Here is a 13520-nt window from a genome sequence, read left to right on the forward strand (position 1 = left end):
AATCTTTGAAGTAAGATGTTGAAACTACCACACTAAATAATGTGAACACATGCTACAGCATGTGTTCACACTATTTGTTGCTTAAGTGTATGCACAGAAACCCAAATAACATTGTTTGGGTACATAACATGTCTAAATATTTTATATGCAACCAAAGATATTTCTGACAGGATATTTTAAACTTGTTTCAACTGGATACTCTTTTGAGAAAAATACAGTTGAGTTTTAGTCAGAATAAGGTCACCTCTTGTCACTTTACTTCTAGTTTAATCTAAGCTGACTGAATCATTTAAGTTGATCCAATTTACTCTTGATTTAGTTGACCAAAATATAAAGCCAAAAGGAATGTGATTTTAGACCTCATATTTTCTAAATACTAATAAAAAATAATAGTTGTTGTTGACAACAATATATTCAGTAGTGGTGAGAGGTCATGCTCAACGGTATTTGTCAATTCTTACTGCCTTTTCACACTTGGGGCGTCTGTGGCGCAAGACTTAGGGAGGTTGTCCTGTAACTGGCGGGTAGCCTGTTTGATCCCCGCTCCAACTGTCTCAGTTGTTGTGTCCTTGGGCAAGACACTTCACCCACCTTGCCTGCTGGCAGTGGTCAGAGTATCTGGTGGCGGCAATGTATGGCAACATCGCTTCTGTCAGTCTGCCCCAGGGCAGTTGTGGGTACTAACGTAGCTCACCACCATCAGGGTTGTGAATAGGTGAATGACTGACGGTAGTGTGAAGTGCTTTGTGGTTGTCAGACTTGATGTGCTATACAAGTACAAGCCATTTCATATGACTAATGATTTGATTGCACTGGGTATTATAAAACATTTCCATTTGGATTTTAACTGTTGACAAATGTGCCAATCATTTCTGTCATGTTTTAGTCTTTAGTTTGCAATTTCTGGAATAAATTATTCATATTTGTTCAGTTGTAGCTCCAGTAGGAATAATTGTTGCACTTCTGTTTTCAGTAAAAGCGGCTAGATTAGGTTTATTTTCTTATTTTTACTTTTTGCTGTCATTTCATGATAATCACATACCGTAGAATGCTTCATTAGAAGCTAGTGTTTGGGCTAAAATGCTTTATTTTAAATGTATTAATTTAGGTGTCTTCCTTTTTTGTATTTTTTCCATTTCTTGTATTTATTTTGTAATAAAAGCAAAAAGCTTCAGGTGTTATTTGGCTCATCTTGGTTTTCTGTTTCATTCACTCATTTCATAGGTTCATGGTCCATTTTGTTTTGTGCTCTCTCCGTTCTCCTGGCTTCAGCTAATTATCAGCACCTGCCTGTTGTTAGTCATCAACCACCCAAGTGTGTAAATACCTTGGCATTTCCTTTGTTTCCAGCCAGACTGCCATCTTCCCCTTTCCTTGTTCCAGTTCTGGGTTTATGTCTTGAATCTTTAATTTTGGCTTCACATTAATGTTTGAAATCCTTACACAAGTTTTTTTTTTTTTTTATCTGTAATTTCTTTAATCCCTGAATCTGTGTTTTGTTTTCCTGCAAGTTTATTTTGTTTTTGTGTTTAATGAGGAAGGTTTGTGATATATAGGAATTCCTAATAAAAATGATTATGGACTATGATTGAAAACACACATCTATACTTGTTTTGGACTTTAAAAGTCTTTTAAATCAAAATAAGACTTGTATAACTTTAAATTTGTTTCACTTTTTAAACAAAAATAAAGCTAATAATGTATATAAAAAGACGTATTGCAGATGGACTAAAAGTGTGAAAGGAATAAAGTTGCTGAAAATATTTTCCCAAGGCTAACCTGCAAATACTTCTGTTTTAAAACCCATTAGACACTGCTGAATAATGTGAGAGAGGATCATGAAGATCAACATGTCAGACAGTGAGGTGGCTTTTTCTGCACCATTCAAAGGATGTTAAGCTTGTTCATCTATAGAAGAAAGCAACACAAACTGAAATTTAGCTTCATTCTCTAAACTTGGCATTCAAAAAGAAGACCTGTCCTTGGCGTTACATGTTTAATACAATTTTTTTTTTTTAATTGGATCAAATAATCTCCACAGTAGTGTTATTTAATGGGATGTTTTTTGCTTGTAGTAACCACTTTAAGCAGACACTGGAGTCACCAAGAGAAGATGTTATATATATTTTTTTCAAAATAAAAATAAAATGTTAAAAACAGCTAATTAATTTATTCTAAAGTGATCTACAATGTGTTTAAATCTGATTTTCATTTCCTTGGAGGTGGGATACTATTGATACCCTTAAAATAGCTTCAGAGCTAAAAGCTTTGACATTTAAAAATTAGATAAAAGGTTGTGTATTTCAAGTGTTTACTGCTCCTGCTGTGGAGTTGCAACTTCAGTATATTAAAAGAATTAGAGCTGTTTCAGAATTATCCATGTGCTTTATCTTTGTCATCATCTCAGTAAAACACAGTATAGACTCTTGTGAAACTAATCAAATTATTTGTGTTGAGAATTTCAGTTAGATTGTGATCAGTAGTCAGTAATATAGAAAACATACTGCTAATTTCTTTAGCAAGTAAGAAAAAATTGATTTTGGGATAAATTAATATAAAATGTAACCGATTATAATTAATCACTCACTTTTACACTACAGCTCTCAACTAATTTTGATTTTGTAACTTTTTTTATCTATTCTTTTTACATTTAGACACCCGTTAAGTACTAAAATAAGTCTTTTCTTTGTTTGTTGGTTTACAATCAGGTTGGTAACTTTTTGGTTTTTAAGATGTTCCAGTCTTAAATGAAAACTGATCGCTGTAAGGCTGATCCACAATTTGTTTTTTGTTTGCTTTTTTATTTTTTTTTATTTTTTTTTAGTCTGCCAATAGTTTCAAAGAGCATGTTAACTCGGTTTAAACCAACGTGTTCGACAGATGGTGCATTGCCCCATCATTGAGTCTTGAGAGCATTTGCTATTGGGTAATGGGGAGTGCCAAATGTTTGAAATGAAGATGATTACAGTCCCGTGGAGTCATTCAGCAGCACTCTGATTAAAATGACTTATTGTAGATCAGAGAAAAAAAATGCTGATCTGAAAGCATATGGTTTGTGAAAATCATAAAGGAAATGGAGGAGAGTTGTCCTAGTTGTACCTTTGCAGTTCAAAAATAGATCAGTTGCCCTCAAATACTGCAAGACAGGACAGAGCATGCTAAAATCAGATGCTGTTTTAAGGTATAGTTTACATGATCAGCTATTAACCAACCAATTTTCTCTCTGGTTGCTCTTATAATTTTGCAGTTTCTAATAAATCCTATTTATTAAAAAAGGTTTTAATTCTAAATGCAAACTTAATGTATCAAGTATATTACTTATTTCTGAGGACAGCAAATCACATGAATCTGTTACATAGTGATGCTTTAAGATAATCTTATGTATTAATCTAATTGTAAAACCAGCAATTGCCACACTAGTGGCAGATTCGTTCACAAGTATTATTTTCAAGTTAGATTCAAGTCTTTATTGACAGAAATTAACATTTCCAAATGCCATCTAGTCCACTATAACACTGCACTGCCATAGCTTATGAATTATCAACATTGTTCTTGAGAGACATTTGTGTGGTCATTATTATAAAGGTATAACTAAGATGAACAGCTATTGTAAACCAATAAAAGCATCAATCTGCTAACTTCTCTGGTTAATAAATCAAAGCCACCCTTTTCACAGAAAATAAGTGCATCTCTATCAAAGCTTCAATCTGTAGATTGCTCTTTATGAACTGTCACTTAAAGACAGCTTTAAATGAAAACTGAGTAACTTGGCATCAGCGGTGAACCCCTTCTACAGGCACCTGCATACTGTGCTAAATGTTACCATGAAAAAACAAATCACCTTTATACACTATTCTAACTCAAGGGAGACATTAATTATTTAATTAAATAATCTCACTGACAGCTTGTCATACTACCCTGGTTACATGCGATAAAGATCATTCATGAGATTGGGGTCCAAGGGCAACACTTTTAATCAAGTCTTGATTCTTCAGGGTGCAAGTCTACTCAGGTTTAAGTCACAGGAGTTAATCCCTGTTTTTAACAAGCATCTACCAGTGAAGCAACCGCTACCTGAAAATGCAAACATGTTTGCCTCGCATTCACCGTTTACAAACCATTTGCATGTTTTTTATATTGATCGGACTCTGTTTGCTGTGTCCAGTTTTACTTTTTTCAGGTCATGAACCGATCGATAGTATGACAGTTTATTTCAGGGGTGCCCAAGTCTAGTGCTCAAGAGCAACCATCCCACAACTTATAGATGCATCCCATCTCAAACTAACCTGGCAAGCCAGATCGATAATGTATAGCACTACATGTTCTGCACATTGTCAATCTGGGTCCACTCCCATTGAATTAATTCAGGGAAAGGTGAAACATCCAGCAGAACTTTCTGAGCAACACCTAGTGCCCGCCTACCCAAAGGTTGGTTTTAGCCAATCAGGGTTTCAAATGAAAATGTAAACAGCAGGCTCCATATGCAACCACAACAAGCTTAGTGACACTAGTGACAATCATGGATTCTGACAAAACAGATGTGATAACACCAGCTACGTGTGCGTCTTCTTGCGTGCCATGTTGGTGTGCCTGTGGGCTCGGCAGCTCTTGCTTTCGGTGCAGCTGCTATGTCCCGCCTTAAATGACAATACTCCAACGTGATTGACCTGAGCCGTTTTGGTTTGGTCATAAATGGTTGAGGCAGGGGTGGGACAAGATGGATTCTCGTGTGTTTGTGAACGAACAAATACCGCAACAATTCAGCTTACAGGCAAGGTAAACCTCCAACAAACCTGAATCAAATATATGGTTAATTATCATGCCTCTGATAATGACTTAAATGACTGGATGCTGATGAGGGAATTCATCTATTTGATTTAGGTCTGTTGGAGGAGGGTTTCCATCTTTAAGGATGCACAGAAAAGTAACTCTTGAGGACTGGACTTGTGCACCCTGGGTCTATTTCCTTATTGTTTCCGGAGTGTCCTTACATTAGGTAATGTTATTTGGATGAAGCTTTAAGGAAAAAACAAAACAAAAAACAAAAGCAAAGCATAATCATATACTCCAATAAAACTCTAGATCTATATAAAGCTTTGCTGTGGTATTAAGTCTTCTTTTTACATATTAGTCATTCTTATAAGCAACCCCGCCCATCTGCCCTGCCTTCTGTTTGTAATTTCCTAAAGAACCTCTACCCTCAGTTTCCTAGCAACAGTTCAATTAACCTCTTTTGCTGTTGTCCTGTGGAGGAAAGCCTGAACTCTTGGCCTACAGAGGTCAAGTAGCCAGCTTATTTCCTCTATCTTCAACCCCCAACAGAGATTTAGATTGTTCTGTCTATACTGTTGTTGCCCTGTATAGGGGAAAAAAAGGTTTTTGTTTCTAGTTTTAGGTGAAAGTGCTCTCACAACTTTGTTTATAACAGTTGATGGCATGTGGAGAACATTACCAGCAGAGAAACAAAATCGTTCAAGCAGAGAACAAAAGGACACAAAGCACCTTAAACATCACCATAATGACAAGCACAGGCAAAATACCACAAAGTTTCATATTGCGCATAAAGCAAAAATAGAAATAAGCCATCTCAATGCATGAGCAAATAAATGGGTAAATCACACTGTTTAAGGTTGTGTTGACACATTTCCAGTCAGGATTTACAGCACTTTGTAAGAGTACTGACACCCCTTAAACATTTCCACATTTTATGTTACAACCACAAACTTTAATGTATTTCATTAACTTTTTATGTGATAGGCCATAACAATGTACTCTATAATTATTAAGTGGAAGGACTATGAATTATGAACTTTAACACAATATAAGTATTTCAAATATATAATTTGGAAAGAGTGGGGCACATTTGCATTCAGCCTCCAAGAGTAAATGCTTTATAGATCTACCTTTGTGCTGCAACTAAGGGTAGAAATGTTTCGGGGTATATCTTTACAAGCGTTACACACCAAGAGCCCCATTTTTTTTTTTTTCTTAAATTAGCTGAAGCTCAATCAGACTGAATGGAGAACATCTATAAACATAAATAGATTCTCAGCCATTCTAACACATAATTATGCTTTGAACTGAGACATTACATCGTAGCTGTGGCAGTATGTTCAGCGTCACCTGCATTTAACTCCACTCATCTTCCAAATCAACTCTGAACTGCTTCCCCCTTCCTTCTGAAGGAAAGTGCACGACTCCACAGTAGTGAAGCTAACAGACCCACCTGAGCTGCCGCCATCTGAAGCTCCTACATACTAACTATAGCCCTATTAGCCTCCTGTAAGCTTTTCAACAACTTTTTCCCTGACCTAACCTTGCCTGCAAGATGAATTCTTGTGATATCTGTGCGTTCACAAACACATGAGAATCCATCTTGAACCGCTCCTACTTCAACAGTTTGTTTCCGAACCAAAAACGGCAAGAAGCGCCTTGACTAGCTTTACCTCTTGTGGTTTCTCATGACGCCTGCTGCATAAGTTTTAATCTGATACCATGATTGGCTAAAGTCAACCTTTGGTAGGTGGTCACTAGGTGTCGCTTCACATAATGAAGTTGGAGAGTTCTGCTGAATGTCCCCCCTCTCCACAAACGGATGCAGAACGGAGAGTGCTACACTCCGTTATACTTTATCAATCTGGCTGGCCAAGTTATTCCTGCCTGGCCTCATGACTTCATTGGTCTTCATGAGGCTGGTTGTTCAATAATGTTTCACAGAACCCTCTGGGGCCCTCGCAGAATACCTGTCTTTATACTGAAATCAAATCACACACGGGTGGACTCTGTTTACTAACTAAGCAACGTTTGAAGGCAGTTGGTTGCACTGAATTTCATTTTTGGGGTATCAGGCTCATGTGGAAGAATACAAATGCAACCAGCATGTTTCAGCCTTTTTTTGTAAATTATTCAAACGAACGTTTTCATTTTCCTGTCACTCACAATTATGCTCTACTCATTGTTGGTCTGTCAGATAAAATCTGAATACAACTCATGGAGGTTCATTGCCGCAACATGACAAATGTTATGGTGGAAATATTAAATGCTAAATACATTTGGATTGCACAGCAGGACTGATGCTTTAGCAGTTTGATCAGTCCCACTCTGTTTATCAAGTGTGTATCTCTATCAGCACCTGCTCCTAAATTGTTCCCTTTCTATATCTCCGGTTGCTTCTTCATTGTATAAGTACATGGCACCAGAAAACATCGAAACTGATTTCTCTACGGCTATGATTTTCCAGGGGTGAGCGTATGACTCAAGTATGACTCATGTTAAAGTCTTGCAGGGTTGATGGCGGCAGAGGAACGCCTCTTTTCTCGTTTCATTCTGTAAATGAAACGAGAAAAGAGGCCAGAGATCCAGTGCCTGAACAAAAACCATGAACTGAATTCATGCAGCCTCGGTCCAGAATAGGCGGGAGTCTCAGCAAACATAAACATCAGTTGCTTAACTGTATATCTGTTTGATTTATTGCTGCTCTTTAGGAAGGCTGTGAATCATATTGTGGGATTTCTAAGATTTGCTCACTCATATGGAATAGATTATCACATGCCCACTTACATTACGGTGCTGTCCCAGAGCGCACAATACGGCTTCATTGTTCCCTGGAATACAAGAAAAGTGTAACAAATCTCAATAAATCACGTTTATAACTGATCATCTTTATCATCACAGCACCATCATTAACAAATAATTGTTTATTTGTCCAGTGTTGATCTTCTGAAAATGTTCATGGTTCACAGAAACCATGAATTAGAGCATGAACAGCACTATCACAGCACCGCACAGACACATTTGACGATGTCGTCAGCTTTACACTCGCTTCATCTCCAAGATGTGTAAGAAGGTCTGGATCATAAAAAGGGATTGTCCTTGTAATTAAATGAACGCAACTTCTGACACCCTGTGCTTGCAAATTAATTATCCAGCCATTTACCCGTCGCTGTGCCTCTCCTAAACGACGCCGATGGACACTGTGATCTTTGTAGAAGATTGTACGCAAAAATATCCCAGGCTATTTACGTAACACAAGGTCGATGGCATGAAATTGTGTAAATGCAATGAGAAAAGAGACCAGAGATCCAAACGATCCAAATGATTTATCATTTGGCTTGCAGCTGAAGTGCGGGTGAAAATTCAATGCGGGTGCAAGTATTGTAATAGTTCCAAAAAACAAGAATTGGTCACACAAGTTTGGTTTTATTGCTGATTTGATCTTATCCAAACATGGTCAAAATTATACAGACAAACTCAAATATATACAAACAACCACACATTATTTCTGCTATTTCTAGATATTTGACTACTTGTCTTATCACCAATGGCAAATGGTTTCCAGTCAAGCTCCAGGCTGTTTTATTTTAGCTTAAATAACTCATTTTTAAAAGGGTTTAGGCTGGGATCATTCAACATGACTGTTAGCTTACATTATATATTCCAAAACCAGTGTTAACATGGATTTTGGGTCATTGTCCTTTTGGAGCACCCACTTGTGTTATGGTTTCAATTATCTGACTCAAATTCTCCTATTCAGACAAACGTAAATTAGTTTGAATGTACAACAACTAATAAATGAGGAGATACAGCAATGCCAGTGAAACTGTCCACACTGAAGCAAGTTTTACATTGCCATTAACTGTGTGATGTCAACCTAGATGGAATCCCCTGCTCCAAAACCAACACTTCTCCCTTCATGAGACATTTTATTGTTACTTGAGACAAGTATTAGGTTTTTTTTTCCAGAATGAGAAGAGATAAGATGAGCCAAACATAGGAAGACTATACTAACTGTTGGAAGTGGGGCATCTGTATTATACAAATTGAGAGCAGTGATAAAGATGGGGGAAAGTTTTCAACTTCACTTCTGATCAACAGCCTGATGGTTGAATTTGGTTGTTCTAACATGACAATGATCCAAAATACATGTCTGTACTGGTTTAGAAAAGGATAGAAATTGATGAACATTAATTGTCCACAGAGGTCATAACTTTAACTCTACAGAAAACTGTCAGATATGCTTAGAAACCACGTATATGCAAAGAAATTTTATAATTTATTTCCAGCTAGATTATTTTTTTTTTTAAATTAATCATTATACAGATTTTTACTCTTACGCTTTGAAATTAATTTGAGGTGTCGCCTAATCATTCTAAACTGGACATGGACAAAAGGACTGACGGTTGACAAGATTCAGAATAACTTTACTTACATTTGCCAGGTGAGCCAATTCAATTTCCAGGTGGGACTCGGTTGCCTTGGGCTCGGGTCTTACAGTCACAGCGATAACCTTGGAGTTCACAGCAGTGTGATTCCTGAGTAAAAAAAAAAAAAAAACACAGATTCATGAAACTTATTAAATTCCTCCCACTCCTTTTTTTGCCAAACTGTCTACTGGTGCTTCCTATTTAAAATAAATAAATAAAATGAAACTTTATTTTAGCACATTTGCATATATTTATGCAAGTTATATTATGTTGACTGTCAAAACAAAATCGCCACTGTGTGAAGCTCAATGAGAATCTCAAACAGCAAAGCAATCTGTAATCAAACCATAACTATAAATACTTAAAGATTAGATGGCAACTTCGTATTAAAGATGTGTTTGGTGTTTATGTTCAAACTAAAAGAACCAATTTTTAATTGTGAGTTTTTCCAAATGTCTCTATGTAGTAACATACAATTTTATGTGCAAACATTTCAAATGATTTTAAATTTGGTGTTTACTCCAATATTTCTTAAGATTGTTTTTTTTTTGCACTGAATATTTAATATCACACGCTGAATAAAAGGGTGTTAAAGCTCTTAATAAGGCAAGAATTTATAAAAAAAAAAAAAAACATGTATCTGGTATCTTGTTAAAATTCCCCAAAAAGACCAGAAAACAGAATTAACAACGGTCACGTGTGCTTTCAAAGTCTTGCCCTAATTTCTTGTTCTCAAAAAGAACATTTTCCACTAAAAATTAAACTGCCATCTGCTGAAAGAAAAGCTGAGCTAAAAGAGCAAAAGCCCTTCTGCTCCAAACACCACTGGAGCCGAAAATATTTTTTCTGTCTCTGCCTTTTTTCTGTTGAAGAATTCAATTTTTAAAACTGACGTCCAAATGGAACTCAATGGACCAAATTGCTCCACCCAGAATACGCTTGAAATTTTTGACATTTAGTGACATAGGAGTTACTTTTTCGTCAAAGCAGTACATGCTTAAAAAGTGGCAAATGGAAACTATTCAAGTCTAGCGGCCCCTTCTTGATAAGCGTATTCCCGTGTCGGTCTGGAAAGGGCAATATGTAGCGTCCCATTATGGGTTTGTTTCCACACAGACAGCGATGGCTGCTGCTGATGCTCTACTGCACAGCTGGCCTGACATGTCCTGGAATCACCGCTCTGTCCTTGAATATCAGCGCCAGAGAGTTGTTCTCCAGGAGCAGACGTCAGATGGTTCTTTGGGCCATCCCACAGCTCTTCCAGACACTTATGTCACTCTTAATTAACAAAATACTCCACGCTACAGTGAGTGCATTTTATTTCCTAAAGAGCCAACAAAGTCCTCTAACTGTCTTTAAAAAGTGCACAAGCAATAATCTGAAGTGTCATTTGTTTTAAAGCCCAGATTTCTCTGCTATGAATCCTTGTACACAGGGGTGCCGTATGGGGTGGGGGTAGGGGGAGAGTTAGGACAATCCCAAGGGCCCCAAACTAACAGGGGCCCAAAAAAATAACATTTATACAAATATATGAGCTTTGGGATTATTTTGATTATTTCACAAGAGTCAAAATTCCTTGCGGCACCACTGCTTGTACAACAGATAGGTCATAAATACCATTCTGTCACAAGTTAACAAGCCAAAAGTTAGTGCATTAGTTTTGTTAAATCAAAAGAATAAAACTCAGACAGCAATGGTCAGAAATACCGCAAACACTTCTAGAGATGAATGAGATTAAATCTGTGTCACAGAAGAAGGGCGATCACAACCGCTGAGTTATTTCCCCAAATCAAGACTGTCAGGAGGAGACTTAGTAGCAGTAATTCAGAGTATTATAGAGATTTTTACAGAGATTTAATAGCAAATTATGAAGAAAATGTTGACATTCGGCATAGGAGGGTTGTTGCCATTTATGTATGAACCACAGATATGGAAAGATGACCCACTGTCTGAGCTGTTGATGGATACAGAGGGCCCACTCTGAGCGGGAAAGCAAGACGGCCACGCTCTGTATCATTTGTTGCAATTGTATTGTTGCACTTTACTTCAAAAAGGGTTGATGGTTTTGTCAGGTCCAAGATGTTATTGCTCAATTCTTGCTCCTTTACGGTTTCCTGTTTTTATCTTTGCTTCATGCATTGTGATGCAGATTTTTGTGTTCTTAATGGGCAGAATACACCTTCGAAGGAGAATAAAACATTATTCATGTCTTGTTATCTGGGAAGAGCTGCACTGAAAATGCCTATGAGGCAAAACAACTCCAGTAAAGAAAAGGTAGTGCTTTTGTTTTTGATTGTCTCTATAGGAAACCCCTCTGATCAGGTGATTCACTTGGACGTTCTAGCAGTGCTGCTAATTTCCTTGAAGTCAGATGAGGAAAACAACTGTCTTGGGAGATTATCGGAGGAAAACAATTGAAAACATTCTGTATCTACCACCAGATCATTTGATCCACCATTGAATAATCTGTCATTTGTGCTAAAGAGGTCCCTGACATTGCATTTTATTTTTCTTTCATGGTAGCAGCTAGGCTGAGGTAGCAATGCTTTGGTGGATATAACATATGGAACAAACTGGAAAATGTAGCTGCCAAATGTGTAATACTGCGTAACTATAGACCTCATCTATTAAAAGTGTCCAGAAATTACAGAATACTCTAAGATCATAAATAAATCTAACTTCTAAATTTTCTAATGAAGGCCAATTTTGGTTTAAGGCTGTAACAGTCGTTTTAATGCTCCCAGACAAAGCAGCATTACAGATGGATTTTTATTAAATGCCATATGAGTCTGCAGATTGAAAAGTGTATACACTGTGGTAATGTTGAAAATAGTAAAGATGTGCACTAACTAATATGTATAACCATGAAAATAAAACAAAAATTGTAAAGAAACATTGAATGCACAACATGGTAAAATGAGAATTTTATATCTGCAGAGGATAACCCACAAACTTACATGTGAAGTATTAGACTAACATCAAAACTGCAAAATACAGTCATATTCAATAAATTAGAATTTAGGTTCTGATGAGGCTCGTTTATCAGTTTAAAAATACCTTTTGAAAATCTTTTAAGCAGGTATTTAGTGTTATTTTACCCACACCCTCCGTTCTGTATCAGAAATCTGTATTTTTACTGGTCTGATGTAATAGTCTAATCTTAAATGTTGCATTTTCATTAGCTGGAAGCAACAAATTCCCATTATTAACAGAAATAAAGGTTTAAAAAAAAATAATTCTCTGTGTATTTCATCTATAAAACCATTCACTTATTGAATTTAGTGGCCTAAATAAATTAACTTTTCAATGACATTTCAAAATAAATAATTGTTTATTGAGGTCTGTAGTCAAATCAGGACTGGGGCAGATACTTTTGTAAATGCATTTGTGATCTGTGATACTTGTATTTGTGAAAACAAGAAATGGGAATTCTTTCCAAAATTTGCTAAAATTTCATATAATTTTGTTCTCATAATCCCAGTGCCGTGTAACTTGTTGTTTCCAAAGCTGGTTGTACTGTAACACCCTTTGTTCTTAACTATCAGCCTTTTGTTATTTGCCTGAATAAAAGAAAATTGCTCTAGCTCAGCAGCCCACCTCCTCCTGGGTAGCGGTGAGCTGTTTCAAGATCCCAGCTGGAACGTTTTCACAAGCAAAAGATAAACTGCTTTTTAAAACACTTACCCTCATCCGACCCCTTCAAAATCTGAGGCATGTGCTACATTTGCATGTTTTTGTCCATGTTCATTTGTTTGTGATGAAAACATTAGACGAGGCATCGCCTTCAAAACTCATAAAACCCTTGGAAGTCCTATTTACTGTCATGTGTCTAAGAGACATGTTTTCCTTACTTTGGTGAAGGTAGCATGAGTCCAAGTGTCTTGTAAAGAACAGTTCCCAGAATGAACACAGGGGATCCTTCCATGTCTGAAATAGAAAATGAGGGATCAGGTGATGGTTTTGAATGCACACCTGTTTCAACAGACGCTGAATTTTAAACAAAGCAGTGGAAATGTTTCCATAGGGTTTAAAATTTTGTAAAACATGACTCCTAAATGCTTTCAGGGAGTCTGCCTTATTATACCCAGTCTAAAGCACCGTGAGGCAGCTGTGACTGCACACGACTCAGTCCTAATCAGTGACTTCTTTTGTCCTCTTTGATTCGTAACAGATAAGACTGATTAAACCAGTTAACAAATTTGCCTAGTTTTGGATTAGGATATAAAGTGGCAGCTGCAGTTTGTGAATGCATGCCACAAAATAGGAATTGATGAGTAAAAACAGCACAGGAAAATTATTTCTTGATAAATTTATAAT

At 36.8% G+C, this 13520-nt stretch overlaps 1 protein-coding gene across 10 annotated transcripts in view; it reads right to left on the reverse strand.

The window, feature by feature from the left end:
- The window catches only part of adgrb3 (adhesion G protein-coupled receptor B3), a 166976-nt gene that overhangs the window by 38335 nt on the left and 115121 nt on the right, over window positions 1-13520 (reverse strand). For all 10 annotated transcript variants that reach the window (XM_036126590.1, XM_036126588.1, XM_036126585.1 and 7 more), the window contains 3 exons: window positions 13055-13130; window positions 9209-9311; window positions 7561-7604 (listed from right to left, as the gene is read on the reverse strand). In XM_036126590.1, coding sequence (XP_035982483.1) covers window positions 7561-7604; window positions 9209-9311; window positions 13055-13130 — 223 coding nt within the window. The remainder of the gene's footprint in view (window positions 1-7560; window positions 7605-9208; window positions 9312-13054; window positions 13131-13520) is intronic.

This window comes from Fundulus heteroclitus, chromosome 22 (assembly GCF_011125445.2).
Source record: "Fundulus heteroclitus isolate FHET01 chromosome 22, MU-UCD_Fhet_4.1, whole genome shotgun sequence".
NCBI lineage: Eukaryota > Metazoa > Chordata > Actinopteri > Cyprinodontiformes > Fundulidae > Fundulus > Fundulus heteroclitus.